Genomic DNA, 16,788 nt, shown 5'->3' with positions numbered 1-16,788 from the left:
CGGCCACAAGAGCGCCGACTTCAGCGAGCATCCGCTCAAAGTCGGCAAAACTCCTGCTCGGCGCGAAGTACACCCCGATCACTGCAATGCCGCCCAGCGACGCAAGAACCCAACCGCGACCCTTTGTTATACTTTTGAAGGGTGTGGGGCCCGTGCGTCTCCAGGCGACGATAGCCACCGAGTCGTCGCGATCGCCCGCCCAATCATCGCGGTCGCGGACGTAGTACGGCTCGGCGACTATGACTACGTCGATCTTCCACTGCGCCGCGGTCTGTATCAATAAATCTTGAGCCGCGACGCAGTGGTTGACGTTCGCCTGCAGGATCGAGACACTGGGGGCCATTATTACTGGGCGGTGTCCATCGCCTCCGTGTCAGCGGCTGCTGTAGACGACGAGGCGGGGGGTCCCTGATTGCCCCCGCCTGTCTTTTTCTTGCCGCCTCTATTGGGGGGCCGGTTCATCGCTGGACACTTCTTGTGTCCCAGACGATGACCGGCCTCCACGCCCTCCGACGCACAAATTGCGCAGGAGGGCTCCTCCTTGCACGACGCGGCCTTGTGGCCCGGCTGGCCACATCGGAAGCACAGCGCGCTGCGGTCGACGCCGCAGTCGCACTGCACCCCTAGGTGGCCGGGGACCAGGCAGCGGTAACACCGCTGCGGCCGCGCCTCCAGGAGGGTTGCCCTCACCGTCGACCAGCCGACCGTGAACCGGCCGGCGTCGACGATCTTCTTGGCCGCCAGGACGGGGCATTTCACCCACACGGTGCCCTGGCGGCCAGGTGGGCGATTTATGGCGCCCACCTTCACACCTTCGGGAGGGCAACCCCCCAACTTCGCCACTTGCGCCGCCACCGCCTGGCTGGTGGCCGCATCGCCCAGACCGGAGATGCGTATCTCAGCGCAGAGCTCCGGTCGGGAGACGCGGGCCACTTCACCGATGGTCGCCCGCAGCTTGGCCGCCAGTTCATCGGCCTTTTGGCCCTTGTCGGCGCCAGCCACCTCCAAGACTCGGCCGCCGGTTCTCGCCGTGCGGAACCTGAGCCCCTCTATGCCCAGGGCCGAGAGGTCGACAGACTTCTCGGCCTTGTCCAGGACGGCCTCGTAGGTCGTCATGGACCCCTCGGGTAATGTTATGACGACTGCTGCCGTTTTAGGAGCACGCAGTCGCCGTCGGGGGGCCCTCTTCCTCTTCTTGGATGCGGCGGGCGTCGCGGGGGCTGTTGCCGCCTGCTTCGGGGCCTTCGCCTTCCGCGTCACCACGTTCCAGGCCTCCTCAGGTTGGGACTGGGGAGCGGGGGGCGCCGGCTCTGGCTTGCGGGCGGCCTCGGCCTCGCGGGCAGCCAGGCTCTTCTTGCCCTTCCCCTTACCCTTTTTCGCCGCCGCGGCATACGTCGCAGCGGGGACTGGGGTCGGGGCGGGCATCGGCTCTACGGCCGGGGCGGGCACTGGCTCTACAGCCGGGGCGGGGGCAGCGCGCTTCGCCTCGCGACGAGTGCTGGTCGCTCCTGCGTTGGCGGCGGCGGCGGCGGCATTATGTGCGTCCGCAGCCAGCGGAGGGCGCAGCCTCGGCTCGGGCAGCAGGCGGTCGCCAATTCCCGCGATCCGGGAGTCTACCATAAATAAGATCTCCTCCCGGGTCATCTGCGGGGGGGCAGCCGCCTGCCGCTTTACCGCCTCCAGCTCCGCCCTCATAGCGGCCAGCTCGGCCTGCAGGTGAGCGACCTCCTGCGACTCAGTGCGGGACCGAAGCGCTCGCACCGCGTCGCCGATGGTCGACACCGCCTCGCGGACGCTGGCGATGTGCTGGCACTTCATCTTGGCCGATTTCTTGGCGACGCTGGCAATTACGTCCAGCGGCGCCTCGACCGTGCCAGCGAGGTCCTCAGCGGAGTGCTCGCCGGACGCCGCCTCTCCCGGACCTTCGGGCATCGCCGCCCTGGCCCGGGCTCGCAGCACCCGGCTCCTCTCCGCGACCTGCGCCGCCAGCTCCGCCTCCGCCTGCAGCTCTATCTCCCGCTCCCGTTGAGCGTTGAGCTCCGCCTTTGCTCGGGCCAGGCCGGCGTACTCCCCCGTTGTTACGGGGCGTCCGCGGCCTCTCTTTCGTGGCGCCGTTGTTTTGGCGCCAGCCGCTCCCTCTTCCGGCGTCAGAGATCTCTTCCGCCAAAATCGGCTGGGTGGGGAGCGCGATCTCGAGCGCATGCCCTCACCCCCGACTGCCTCCAATGAGGCGCAGCTGCCGCTGTCCGAATCGGACAGCTGCCTCCTCTCCAGGACCATGGGCGAGTCGCACCGAGAGAGCGATACCCGCAACTCCCGGACGGCCACACCCGCGGCCCTGTTCCCGCCTTCGACTGCTTCCACATCGTTGTGCGTCTCTTCTATCCTTTGTGCGTTGCCATTGTCGTCGTTGTGTTTTTTGTGTTCTGTATCCATATAGTTCCCACGAGTGTGGGGGAAAGGATACTCCAGACAGGCAGAGCCCCCTATACCCAGACTGGGCGTACATACTGTGGAGGTCCGCCGGTATCCACAGGTTTTAACGACTTCGCTGTCGGGTTTTTAGTGACTGATCCTTGTCTTGGGCCGGCCAATTAAGGCAAGCCCCCTGTCCCGGCGACGCCGCTAGACGTGATCAACTGACACGTCTGACCGGGACAGGTTGCCCGACGTTGTCCCGAAGGACATCCCCCTGAGTGCGGGTTAGCACACCCAGGGGAACCGCCGCGCCGCGGAATACTCCCGCCGAAACTACGTCCGAAGACCGCTGTCCAACAGGACCGACAATGGGGAGAACACCGCTCCCAAGCCGACTAAGCCGGCGACGACGCCGGTCTGCACCAGTTCACCAGTCGACTCTGAAAACAGAGCCAAACCGTGCACTGAGCAGACCCGGCAACTCGCGGGGCGCTCTTAAAAGAGCGCCTCGCCGCGGACCTTGAAGGTCCGCCATCCCACGACCCCTCCATGGGTCAGCTGGCCGGATATTGGTCAGCGGCAGATGACTTCCCTCCCCCCGTAGAGGAAAAGGAACCCATCTGCCGCCGTCCAGGGTGCACCGGACCAACCGCTTCCATTCCCCCAGGACTTGTCCCAGAGCAATCCAAGCGGCGGCCCAACGTGGAGGTTTCCGACCCTAGCACCCCAGGTTAGGTTAGGTTAGGTTAGGTTAGGTTAGGTTCCACGGACCTGCTCGGTTGTCCGAGTGGGCGGAGAGGTGAACTCCGACGTGGCGCGTCCCCGGGTGGTGGATAGGGGAACGCCCCGGCCTTCTGCCGGGGTAGGGCTTCGGCCCCGCGAACCAAACGCCAACAAACCCGTAAGTCCGCACTGAGCGGAAACGGGGGCCCCGCGCTTATCGTGGGGCCGCGAGGAAGAAAACCTCTATAAAAAATTACCCTCAGGGGGGGGTGGGGTTTAGGTAGGGTGGGGGGGGTTTTTCCGCGGGGCTACACCGGATAGGGCCACCCATACCGGGCAGGCCCGCGGAAATTGGGGAGGGCGGCCCCGGCGTGCACTAACCTGCCGTCGGGGAGGGGTGGGGGGGGCATCCGTCCGCTACTAGGGAGGGTACGCCGACCTCCCTAGATCTCCGTAGACCTAGTGGCTTTGGGGGGGCTTTTTTCTTTTTTGTTTGTTTTTCTTGCATTTTTTCGTTTTGGTCTTTTATATTTTTTGGTTATTTTTTGTTTGTTAAGGGGAATACCGCAACGACCTCGTAGAAGCGGCACTATGAGTATGCGGGGCCACTAGGAGCGGAGCGCTTGCCTTAGCCGGCCGGCGCGCGAGAAAGGAAAACTCTATAAAAACCCGACAGTAAAGTCGTTAAAACCTACAGACACCTGGCGACCTCTGTAGTAAGAAGCCCCATTATCCGGAACGGGCGTCACCCGGTGGTGGAGTGTATATCGTCCCATAATCGTGGGAACAAGTATGGAAATAAAAGAAAATAAAAGTAATGAGGAGGGGAACGTGTTGAAGGAGTTGACGAAGGAGTTGAGGGTTGTGCTTACGCGCACCCCGACACCGGTAGGGCCTCAGGCCGACAGGAGGGTTTCGGAGTCCGACTCGGACGCGGCGGCGAGCATGGCGTCCGCTGCTAGTCGCGTTGGGTCCCTGGAGGTATTGAACCGGGACGATCTCGGTAGGTTCTGGAGTGAGGGTCGCGGGCAAAAGCGCCCCAGTGAGGTAGATATGGCAGGCTGGTCTGATGAGGAAAGGTCGGAGGCATCAGCTTGCAGAGGGCCTCGTACAGAAAAGAGGGCCCAGGCGAAAGCAGCTAGGCAGAGGGCTGAGGAAGACCTCGCCAGGGAGGCAAATATCGCCCGCTTTCGGCGGGAGACCCGGGCTAAGTTGTTTCCGGAGCCCAAGCAGAAGATGGAAGAGAGGGGGGCAGCCCAGCTGCAGGAACAAGTAAAGGAGGACTTGGAGGTCATCACCAAGGTAGCAACCAAGTCCTCCAACCTGAAGGGTACATTCGTGCGGACCCTTAAGGACGCCGCGGCATCTATTAAGGAAGCCGTGGAAGTCCTCGGGGCCCGCACAGTCACGGAAGAGACGCGGCACTTGCAGGCGGACAACGCCCGCCTAAGAGCCGAGATGGCCAGCCTCCGCAAGGAGCTGGCAGAGCTACGGGAGGAAATGCAGAGAGGGCGGACACAAGGTCCCGCCCCCACAGCCACAGACATGATCGCGGAGGCCGCCCCTACAGGGCCCTCCCAACTAGAGGAGATCTGTCGGACGGTGATGGTCCAGGTGGGCGGGATGTTAAATGCCCGCCTGGCCTCGTTTGAAGACAGGCTCCTCCCGGAGAAAAGATTGCGGCCGCCGCTGGCAGCCGACAAGAGAAACAGCGGACGCTCTTACGCGGCGGCGCTCTCGGGGCCAGCACCGGTATCAGCACCGGTGCCAGCTCCACGAGTACAGGGCAAGGCGCCCCCAGCGCCGCCAGCCAAACCTGGCGCCAGCGGGCTCCCGCGGCAGGCTCCCGGTTCGTCCACGCAGCGCCCTGCGGCGTCCGCACAAATTCGTCCGTCCAAAGCCCAAGCGCGGGCTACAAAAGTAGGCACTTCTTCTACCCCGCTTTCGGAGGGGGAGAAGAAGAAAAAGAAAAAGAAGAAGAAGAAGACAAAAAGTAGTCCTCCACAGGGGCATCAGCAGCCGCCGCAGCCGCCGCAGCTTATTGAGTTCCCATGGATTAAGGTGGGGCCTAAAAAGCGGCCCGACGCAAAGAGTCGCGCCCGTAAGCTCCAAGAACCCCAGTCGTCAGCAGTCGTCCTGACGTTGCAACCGGGGGCGGAAGAGAAGGGCGCGACTTATGCGAAGGTGATTGCCGCGGCAAAAGAAAAGATAGACGTGGCGGAATTCGGTGGTAAGGGGGTCCGACTTCGAAAGGCAGCCAATGGAGGCCGCCTTTTCGAATTCCCAGGGGCCTCCAGTGGTGAAAAGGCGGACTCCCTGGCTCAAAAGCTGCGGGAGGTCTTAGGTAGCGAAGTCGTCCGGGTCTCCAGGCCCATGAAAATGGCTAGCCTACGGGTTACGGGTCTGGACGACTCCGTTACCAGTGCCGAGGTGGTCGCCGCTGTTGCGGCGGCAGGAGTATGTCCAGCGGAACAAGTGCGGGCTGGAGGAATAAACGCTGGCCGCGACGGACTAGGGTCAATAATTGTTACCTGTCCCGTCGCAGCTGCGAAAAAAATTGTAGAGGGCGGAAGGCTGCTCGTGGGCTGGGTGTCCGCACAGATCCAGCTTCTGGACGCCCGGCCCCTTATGTGCTTTAAGTGTCACGAACGTGGGCACACGGTGGGCCAATGCAGCGAAGAGGTTGATCGCAGCGCGTTGTGTTACCGTTGCGGTCAACCGGGCCACAAGGCCCGCGAGTGCTCCGCGGCACTGTGCTGCGCGGTTTGCACTGCCGCTGGCAGGCCGGCAGGCCACCGCGCGGGCAGCAGAGCCTGCGTCTCCCCACCCAAGGGGAAAAAGAAGGGAGGAAAAGGCAGTTCGAGCCAGGTGGCCGGACAGTCTTCTTCCTCGCCCCAGGCGGTAGCGCCAGTGGCTGAGGAGGTTCCAATGGTCGAAGGTTAAGAATGGACTTGAACCTCCTCCAGGCTAATATCAACCACTCCGCCAGAGCTCAAGACTTATTGTTCCAGAGTATGGCGGAGTGGGGGATCCACATCGCAGTGGTAGCCGAGCCCTACCGCGTCCCGTCAGGGGATGATTGGGTGGGGGACATAGATGGTGTCGTGGCTTTGACGTCCCGGTCCATGGTGGGATCTCCGGCCTTCGCCAACGTTGTCCGAGGCCGGGGATACGTCTCCGCTCTTGTCGGCGACATCATGGTGGTCGGGGTGTACTTCTCGCCGAACCGGAGCCTCGCCGACTTTGAAGAGTTTATAGAAGAAGTCGGCGTTCTCATAGGCAGAAGTCACTCCGCCCGCGTGCTCGTCGCCGGAGACCTCAACGCCAAGTCAACGGCTTGGGGGTGCCCGGCGACGGATCCGCGCGGACAAGAGCTGGAGGAGTGGGCGACGGCGACCGGACTCACGATCCTGAACCAGGGGTCGGTTAATACGTGCGTTCGGCGCCAGGGCGGCTCAATAGTAGACGTCACTTTTGCCGGTGCCGCTCTGGCACGACGTATTCGGGGCTGGGAGGTGCTGGAGAACGTGGAGACACTGTCGGACCATCTTTACATAAGGTTCGTTGTCTCCACGACTCCGGCCAACCCCACGGGCCCAAGCCGACCCTTGCGGGGGGATGGTCCCCGCTGGTCGCTCCCACGCATGGACCGCGACTTCCTTGTTGAGGTTGCCCTTGTTGAGGCGTGGTTCTCCGCACCGCGTGAGGACAACGTCACCGACGCCGGACAGGAGGCGGAGCGCCTCGGTGCTGCCATGACGCGCATTTGCGACGGCGCCATGCCGAGAGTGCGTTCCGCCCCCTCGAGGCAAGCGGCGTATTGGTGGTGTGCGGAGGTCGCCTCACTGCGCCGCTCATGTGTGGCGGCGCGGCGCCAATACACCCGCTGCCGTCGTCGAAGAAGGCACAACTTGGCCGAAGAAGAGCGACTCTACTCCCTCTACAGGGAGGCGGTAAAGGCTCTGCGGACGGCCATCGGTGTGGCCAAAGACAGGGCCAACGACGAGATGCTGGGGACTCTGGATAGAGATCCGTTCGGGAGGCCCTATAAGATGGTTCGGAATAAGCTTCGGTCCAGGGGTCCTCCCATTACCCGGAGTCTTCAGCCTCTCGTCGTGGAGTCGGTGGTCGCGGCGCTGTTTCCGCAAAGAGCTGAACACGAGGCGCCCTGCATGGCGCCTCCAACTGTAGAGGGAGAAGAGAGCCTAGGCGCGCCACCGGTCACGGAGGCCGAGCTCGGGGCGGCGGTGATGCGCATGCGCGCGAAAAATACCGCCCCAGGCCCTGATGGCATCCCCGGTCGCGCCTGGGCGCTGGCACTAGGGCCGCTCGAACAGTGGGTTCGGGCTTTGTTCTGCGCCTGTCTCGAGCAGGGTCGGTTTCCGGGAGAATGGAAGAAGGGAAAGCTGGTCCTGCTCAGGAAGGATGGACGCCCGGCAAACGAGCCGTCGGCGTACCGACCGATCGTGTTGCTGGACGAGGTGGGTAAACTTTTTGAGCGTGTGATCGCTGCTCGCCTCGTCCACCACTTGGAGACGGTGGGGCCGCACCTCAGCGCCAACCAGTATGGCTTCCGCAGGGGCAAATCCACCATCGACGCAATAGCGCGGGTGAAGGCCCTTGCGGACAGTGCGGTATCCCGGGGGGAGGTGTTGGTGGCGATATCTATTGACATCTCGAACGCCTTCAACACCTTGCCCTGGAGCTGCATCAAGGAGGCGCTGAGGTACCACACGGTCCCCCGGTACCTTCGGAGGATCGTGGCGGCCTACCTCTCCGAGCGATCGGTCGGGTACCCTACCAGCGGTGGCTGGTCAGAGAGGGAGATGTCGTGCGGTGTTCCACAGGGGTCGGTTCTTGGGCCCCTCCTGTGGAACATCGGGTACGACTGGGTCCTGCGCGGGGCCGTCCCGAGGGGTGTTAACGTCGTATGCTACGCCGACGACACCCTCGTGACGGCCTGTGGCAGCACGGACAGGGAGGCTCGAAGCAGAGCAACAGCCGGCGTGGCCCAAATAGTGGCCAGAATCCGAGGACTGGGATTGGAGGTAGCCTTACACAAATCTGAGGCCCTATACTTTCATGGGCCTCGAAGAGCGCCTCCAGCCCAGTCCGAAGTCGTGGTTGGCGGAGTTTCCATCGGCGTCGGGAGCACAATGAAATACTTAGGTCTTGTTCTCGACAGCCGATGGAACTTCGAGGAGCACTTTCGGCGTCTCGTCCCAAAGCTCGTGGGTGCGGCTAGAGCCCTCAGTAGGCTCCTGCCGAACTTGGGCGGACCGAGCTCGCGGTGTCGCCGCCTTTACACAGGTGTGGTGCGATCCATGGCGCTCTACGGAGCGCCTATTTGGTCGGACGCTCTGACCGCCCGTACTAGGGCCCTTTTACGTGGGCCCCAGAGAATCATGGCGGTCAGAGTGATCCGAGGATATCGCACCATATCATGTGAGGCGGCCTGTGTGTTGGCGGGGACGCCGCCCTGGGATTTGGACGCCGAAGTGCTCGCCGGTGTTTACTGGCGGCGAGCGGATGCCCGTCTCCGGGGAGAACCCCCTCCCCCAGTGCAGGAACGTACGTGGCGGCAGGCGGCGGAGGCCGAACTTGTCGTTCAGTGGCAGGAGCGGCTTTTAACGCCGTCTGCCGGCCACCGCACAATTGAGGCGGTCCGGCCCGTCCTTGAGCTATGGACGGGCCGGAAGCATGGAGCTCTCTCTTTCCACCTGGTGCAGATCCTGTCGGGGCACGGTTGCTTCGGCAGGTATCTGTGCAGGGTGGCGAGACGAGAGCCCACCGAGGAGTGCCACGAGTGCGGCCACGTGGAAGACACAGCGCAACATACGCTGGAGTCATGCACTCATTGGTCGACCCAGCGGGCCGCACTAGTGGCGGCAATAGGAACGGACCTCTCGCTGCCCGCCGTCGCTAATGCCATGGCGAGCAGCGACAGTTCGTGGCAAGCCGTCGCCTCCTTTTGCGAGGAGGTGATGACGCAAAAGGAGGCGGCTGAGCGGCGGCGGGAGGACGATGCAGTCGGTAATCCTCTCCGCCGCCGCAGGGCCGGGCGCAGGCAGCGTGCCCAAGACCGCCGCATGCCCCCATAGTGGCAGGGCTCCGGGCGATGGACCTGAGATAGCCATCGCCCGCCGAGCGTCAAAATTGATCTCGAGGTGGAAGGCGCACTGTAATGTTCCCGGTGCGCCTTACATGAAGTTCGGGGACCCCAGGTCCCCACAAAGGAGGGTCTGCTTTGTCGGACGGCGCTGACCGGGTCGCGGAAGATTGCGCAAGTGTTCCCGTGACCCGGTCACCAGGCGCGTGGCGGAACATCGTTGGGTTTTTAGTGGGTATTCCGGCCACTTCTTCTTGGCCGGCGAGTCCCACATACCCTCCCGGAAACGGGAGGGATGCGGAAATGCATTTTCCCAACGTAAAAAAAAAAAAAAAAAAAAAAAAAAAAAAAAAAAAAGGTTAGGTTAGGTTAGGTTAGGTTCCACGGACCTGCTCGGTTGTCCGAGTGGGCGGAGAGGTGAACTCCGACGTGGCGCGTCCCCGGGTGGTGGATAGGGGAACGCCCCGGCCTTCTGCCGGGGTAGGGCTTCGGCCCCGCGAACCAAACACTGGTAGGTTAGCTAGGGTAAGCTAGGTTAAGTAGGTTAGGCTGCGGGTCCCTTGTGGGCCCGCAGAAAAGAGGGCGGCGCTCGCCACAAGGCGAGCGTCTATTAGGTTAAGTTAGGTTAGGCGGGCCCCATGCGAGCCCGCACATTAGGTTAGGCTGCGGGCCCCTTGTGAGCCCGCAGAAAAGAGGGCGGCGCTCGCCGTAAGGCGAGCGTCTATTAGATTAATTAGTTATGTAAGTTAGGTTAGGGTGCGGGCCCACTTGTGGGTCCGTACAAGAGAGGGCGGCGTCTCGCCGCAAGGCGAGCGCCTTTTAGGGTTAGTTTAGAGTAGGCTAGGTTAAGTTAGTTAAGGTAGGTTAGGGTGCGGGCCCACTTGTGGGTCCGTACATGAGAGGGCGGCGAACCCGAGCTGAGTAACTGCCCTTTTCAGGGCAGCGAAAGGTGAGGGTGAGCCTTGAGTGTGGTGGGTGGCGCGGCCCACTAGGGTCGCGGCCGTCGGTCGGGACGTGGGAGCACGACCTCGGTAGCACTCTGCTTGCAGAGCTGTTATGCGATGGCGTGTGATCCTGCGTCCCATCGCGTAATCCCGGTGGCCATCACCGGGACCGCGGGCCCCTGTCTTGATCAAGACGGGGGCCAAGAGGTGGGTCTCTATAAACCCTGGCGGCACCAGCGGGGGAGGCGGGGATTCCGAACCTGCATTGCACGGTGTCGTCTTGAGGAGCGCCTAAGGGCGCAGAGAGGGCCCCTCCCGGGGCGGTCAGTGGGGCGTCGCGGTGGCAAGCTCACGCGATCCCGTGGCGCCCCACAGTATGGCCATGAGGGAACAAGGAGGTTTAGTGGGTATGCTCCCATTCGGGGAGAGAATCTCACATAACTCGCGTGTCTTCCCCGAGGCACGGAGTATGCATTAAGCATTCCTCCTTGTATAAAAAAAAAATAAAAAAAAAAAAAAAAAAAAAAAAAAAAAAAAAAAAAAAAAAAAAAAAAAAAAAGGTTAGGTTAGGTTAGGTTAGGTTAGGTTAGGTTAGGTTAGGTTAGGTTCCACGCCACTTCCACGGACCTGCTCGGTTGTCCGAGTGGGCGGAGAGGAGTACTCCGACGTGGCGCGTCCCCGGGTGGTGGATAGGGGAACGCCCCGGCTTCGGCTGGGGTAGGGCTTCGGCCCCGCGAACCAAACTCTAGGGTCGGTCATCGTGTTGGGTGTTGCACATGACCGACCCACCTGGAGAGGGCCGTCAGTGGTGGGTCACAGCAGTGACTCCGCCCTGACCATGCCCAACCGGGGTCGCACCGGTAGATGCGACGTGGTGGGGCCGCGGGGGGTGTGGGTGGGTACTGGTTTATCCTGCCCATCTTACAGCCCTCGTGGCCGGATGTGGGGTGAGGTCATGGGGGCTGTGGGTGGGTACTGGTTTATCCTGCCCCCTGCGGCCCTCATGGCCAGTATGAGGAGACGGATGGATGCGTGATGGAGAGGCCGAGGGGGGATACTGGTTTTCCAGTCCCCTCTGCGGCACGTAGAGTAGGGTAGAGGGCGGGCCGATTGGTTCCGCCGGTGGGGGCTGGGGTGGTAGGACACAAAAGATCCTGCCTCTCTGGCTTTCACCACTTAGGGAGAGGCGCTTCGGCGTCAGACGCGCGGCCCGAGCTTTGGTTATGGCTCAGCTGGTACAAAGCTCGGGTCATTGCGTTAAGGTGGGCATGAGGGTTTTTAGTGGGTATGGCTGAACGACTGTAGGCGAGTCCCACACTCCCTGCGCCATTGCACTGCCCGGCGCAGGGGTACGGAAGTGTATTTTCCCTCGTTACAAAAAAAAAAAAAAAAAAAAAAAAAAAAGGTTCCACGCCACTTCGGCCAAAAAGGCGCTCCAAGCCGCCATAGGGGCCGCCAAGGATGCTGCATATTCGGAATTCTTGGCGGCCCTAGACGCGGACCCGTGGGGGCGCCCGTACCGGATGGTACGGGCCAAATTCAAAACGGCGCCCCCCACGGAGGCCATGGAGCCGGCCGTCCTCAGCGCGGTGGTAGAGGGGCTATTTCCAGACAGCCCCCCATTCGAGCCACCGCGCATGTCGCAGCAGAGGGATGACGACGAGGACGACGCCGCCGTCCCTAATCCTCCTCCGATAACCGAGGAGGAAATGATAGGGGCGGCCCGCCGGCTCCAAGGCCCGCGGAAGGCCCCGGGACCGGATGGGGTCCCGGGGAAGGTTCTCCCCATCGCGCTGAAGCACCTCGGGGACCGCCTACGCTGCCTCTTCGAGGACTGCCTGGCAGCGGGGCACTTCCCTGAGGTGTGGAAGGAGGGGCGGCTGGTCCTCATCAGGAAAGAAGGCCGCCCCGCGGACTCTCCGTCGGGATACCGCCCACTAGTGATGCTGGATGAGGCCGGGAAGCTACTAGAACGAGTTATAGCTGCCCGGATCATCCAGCATCTAGAGAGGGACGGGCCGCAGCTTTCGGCGAACCAATTCGGGTTCCGGTCAGGACGATCCACCTTGGACGCCCTGGCCGCCCTGAAGAAGTTCACCGACGAAGCGGCCCAAAAGGGGCAGGGAGCCATGGCGGTGTCATTAGACATCGCCAACGCCTTCGGCTCCCTCCCCTTTGCGGTAATAGAGGAGGCGCTCCGGTACCACGGAGTGCCCCTCTACCTGCGGAGAGTCGTAGGACACTACCTGCAAGGGCGGGTAGTGTCCTACATGGGGAGAACCGGAAGAGAGGAAAGGCGGATGGCCTCCGGTGTTCCACAGGGGTCCGTGCTAGGGCCCCTCCTGTGGAACATCGGATATGACTGGGCCATCCGCGGAGAGGTGCTGTCCCGGATGGCGGTCATCTGCTACGCAGATGACACGCTGGTAGCTGTCCGGGACACCACCTGGAGCCGGCTCGTGAGAAGGGCTGAGGCCGGAGCCACACTGTTGACCCGGAGGATCGAGGCACTAGGCCTCCGAGTGGCCCTCAGTAAGACCGAGGCCCTCTGTTTTAAAGGGCCTCGGTGGAGGGTACCTGCGGGGGCCACCCTCCGGGTCAACGGAGAGGAAGTCGGGGTCAAGGCCCGGATAAAATATCTGGGTCTTGTCCTCGACGGGGGTTGGCGCTTCGGTGACCACTTCCGAGCGCTGACCCCCCGGCTTGTGGGCGCGGCCTCAGCCCTGGCGAGGCTCCTCCCCAACCTCAGCGGTCCGGGTGTACATGCGAGGATGCTGTACACCACGGTCGTCAAGAGTATGGCCCTGTACGGTGCACCGATATGGGCTCGCGCCCTTAATGCACCGAACAGGGCCCTCCTCCGCAGGCCGCAACGCATTGTTGCGGCGCGTGCGTGCCGGGCCTACCGAACGGTAGGCCACGCGGCGGCCTGCGTTTTGGCCGGCACCCCTCCGTGGGAGATTGAGGCGGGAGTGCTGGCCGAAGCCTACTGGGCGCGGGCTACACAGAGAGCTCGGGGCGAAGCCCCAGCTCTAGAGGAGCTCTCCCGCGCCCGGGAGGTGAGGAGAAGGACGACCGTGGAGCTGTGGGCGAGAGGCCTAGCGCACGCCAAATATGGCGTGCGCACCATAGAGGCCATACGCCCGCAGCTCCCGGAGTGGTGTGGGAGGAGCCACGGCTCCCTCACCTTCCGACTGACACAGGTGCTGTCCGGGCATGGTTGTTTCGGACGGTACCTGTGTCGGATCGGAAGGGAGGTGACGATGCGCTGCCACGAGTGCGGCGCCAGCGAGGATACGGCGCAGCACACACTCGAAGTGTGCTGCGCCTGGAATGATGAGCGCCGCACTCTGGTGGCGGCGATAGGCGGCGACCTCTCACTTCCCGGCGTCATACGCGCCATATTGGGAAGTGAGAGGTCTTGGAACGCGGTCTCCTCCTTCTGTGAATTGGTCATGTCGCAGAAGGAGGAGAGGGAGCGGGAGCGCGAAGGGGATCCCCTAGCGCCCCCGCTCCGGCAGAGAAGAGTGAGGAGGAGGAGGCGGCAATTTGCTGCTGCACTTCTCCCCACGACTTAAAAACTTAGAGGGCCGTAAAGGCTAAACGCAGGCGGGGTCACGGAAGTAAGCTAACGCGTTTCCCGTGGCCCCGCCGTAACGCGTGAGAGGGCAGTCTGGTTTTAGTGGGTATTCCGGTCGCCTTCTGCGGCCGGCGAGTCCCACACTCCCCTACGCCATTGCACAGCCCGGCGTAGGGGGTGCGTAAATGCATTTCCAGACTATAAAAAAAAAAAAAAAAAAAAAAAAAGGGTTCCACGCCACGGCCACGGACCTGCTCGGTTGTCCGAGTGGGCGGAGAGGTGAACTCCGACGTGGCGCGTCCCCGGGTGGTGGATAGGGGAACGCCCCGGCCTTCTGCCGGGGTAGGGCTTCGGCCCCGCGAACCAAACACTGGTAGGTTAGCTAGGGTAAGTTAGGTAAGGTTAGGTTTAGTAGATTAGGGTAGGGCGGCGTCTCGCCGCAAGGCGAGCGCCTACTAGGTTAGTTAGGTTAGGCTGCGGGCCCACTTGTGGGCTCGCAGAAGTAGGGAGTATTTAGGTTAGTTAGTATAAGATAGGTAGGGTAGAGCGGCGTCTCGTCGCAAGGCGAGCGCCCATTATTAGGATAGTTTAGTTAGTTAGTATAAGTTAGGTTAGGCTGCGGGCCCACTTGTGGGCCCGCAAAGGAGAGGACGGCGTCTCGCCGCAAGGCGAGCGCCTTTTGAGAGATGAGCCCGAACTAAGTACCTGAGGCTGACTACCTGATCTCCTCCTAAAGGTGACCTGACTCGGAGAAAAGTGAGGGCGATTCTGCGGGTGGAGGGCGCAAGCCCGATGCCGGGGCGGCGCGACCACCAGATCTAGCCACTCTGGTCGTGGGTCGCGGCCGTCGGTCTTAAGTTAGTTTAGAGTAGGCTAGATTAAGTCGGTTAGTTGCTAATTAGATTAGCTAGTTAGGCTAGGCTAGTTAGGTTAGGCTGCGGGTCCACTTGTGGGCCCGCAAAGGAGAGGGCGGCGTCTCGCCGCAAGGCGAGCGCCTTTTGAGAGATGAGCCCGAACTTAGTATCTGTCTATGCCAGACTGGTGACCTGGCTCAGAGAAAGGTGAGGGCGATTCTGTAGGTGGAGGGTGCAAGCCCGATGCCGGGGCGGCGCGACCATCAGAATTGGTCGTAGGTCGCGGCCGTCGGTCTTAGAGTAGGCTAGGCTAAGTCGGTTAGATAAGTTAGGCTAATTAGATTAGTTAGTTAGGCTAGACTAGTTAGGTTAGGCTGCGGGGCCACTCGCGGGTCCGCATAGGAGAGGGTGGCAAACCCAAGCCGAGTACCTGCCCTTTTCAGGGCAGCGAAAGGTAAGGGTGAGCCTAGTGTGGTCGATGCGACCTGGTGGGGCCGCGGGGGGTGTGGGTGGGTACTGGTCTATCCTACCCATCTTACAGCCCTCGTGGCCGGATGTGGGGTGAGGTCGTGGGGGCTGTGGGTGGGTACTGGTTTACCATGCCCCCTGCGGCCCTCATGGCCAGATGTGAGGTGATGTATGGATGTGGGATGGAGAGGCCGAGGGGGGGTACTGGTTTTCCAGCCCCCTCTGCGGCACGTAGAGTAGGGTAGAGGGCGGGCCGGTTGGTTCCGCCGGTGGGGGCTGGGGTGGTAGGACAAAAAAGATCCTACCTCTCTGGCTCTCACCACCTAGGGTGAGGCGCTCTCAGCGCCAGACGCACGGCCCGAGCTTTGGTTAAGGCTCAGCTGATACAAAGCTCGGGTCACCGCGTTGAGATGGGCATGAGGGTTTTTAGTGGGTATGGCTGAACGACTGTAGGCGAGTCCCACACTCCCTGCGCCATTGCACTGCCCGGCGCAGGGGTACGGAAGTGTATTTTCCCTCGTTACAAAAAAAAAAAAAAAAAAGGTTCCACGCCACGGACCTGCTCGGTTGTCCGAGTGGGCGGAGAGGAGTACTCCGACGTGGCGCGTCCCCGGGTGGTGGATAGGGGAACGCCCCGGCTTCGGCTGGGGTAGGGCTTCGGCCCCGCGAACCAAACTCTAGGGTCGGTCATCGTGTTGGGTGTTGCACATGACCGACCCACCTGGAGAGGGCCGTCAGTGGTGGGTCACAGCAGTGACTCCGCCCTGACCATGCCCAACCGGGGTCGCACCGGCAGATGCGACGTGGTGGGGCCGCGGGGGGTGTGGGTGGGTACTGGTTTATCCTGCCCATCTTACAGCCCTCGTGGCCGGATGTGGGGTGAGGTCGTGGGGGCTGTGGGTGGGTACTGGTTTACCATGCCCCCTGCGGCCCTCATGGCCAGATGTGAGGAGATGAATGAATGTGTGATGGAGAGGCCGAGGGGGGATACTGGTTTTCCAGTCCCCTCTGCGGCACGTAGAGTAGGGTAGAGGGTGGGCCGGTTGGTTCCGCCGGTGGGGGCTGGGGTAGTAGGACAAAAAAGATCCTACCTCTCTGGCTCTCACCACTTAGGGAGAGGCGCTTCGGCGTCAGACGCGCGGCCCGAGCTTTGGTTATGGCTCAGCTGGTACAAAGCTCGGGTCATTGCGTTAAGGTGGGCATGAGGGTTTTTAGTGGGTATGGCTGAACGACTGTAGGCGAGTCCCACACTCCCTGCGCCATTGCACTGCCCGGCGCAGGGGTACGGAAGTGTATTTTCCCTCGTTACAAAAAAAAAAAAAAAAAAAAAAAAAAAAAAAAGGTTAGGTTCCACGGACCTGCTCGGTTGTCCGAGTGGGCGGAGAGGAGTACTCCGACGTGGCGCGTCCCCGGGTGGTGGATAGGGGAACGCCCCGGCTTCGGCTGGGGTAGGGCTTCGGCCCCGCGAACCAAACTCTAGGGTCGGTCATCGTGTTGGGTGTTGCACATGACCGACCCACCTGGAGAGGGCCGTCAGTGGTGGGTCACAGCAGTGACTCCGCCCTGACCATGCCCAACCGGGGTCGCACCGGCAGATGCGACGTGGTGGGGCCGCGGGGGGTGTGGGTGGGTACTGGTTTATCCTGCCCATCTTACAGCCCTCGTGGCCGGATGTGGGGTGAGGTCGTGGGG

At 62.2% G+C, this 16,788-nt stretch overlaps 1 protein-coding gene across 1 annotated transcript; it reads left to right on the top strand.

Annotated features, from left to right (window-relative positions):
• The first annotated feature begins 3,933 nt into the window (after nt 1–3,933).
• On the top strand, nt 3,934–6,084 carry LOC123723526. The gene has a single exon (XM_045686494.1). The coding sequence runs from the start codon at nt 3,934–3,936 to the stop codon at nt 6,082–6,084; it is 2,151 nt and encodes a 716-aa protein (XP_045542450.1).
• The last annotated feature ends 10,704 nt before the right edge of the window (nt 6,085–16,788 follow it).

Source organism: Papilio machaon, chromosome 3 (genome assembly GCF_912999745.1).
Source record: "Papilio machaon chromosome 3, ilPapMach1.1, whole genome shotgun sequence".
NCBI classification, from domain to species: Eukaryota; Metazoa; Arthropoda; class Insecta; order Lepidoptera; family Papilionidae; genus Papilio; species Papilio machaon.
Note: the sequence above shows the minus strand (reverse complement) of the source record. Positions and strands in the feature narration are given on the sequence as shown.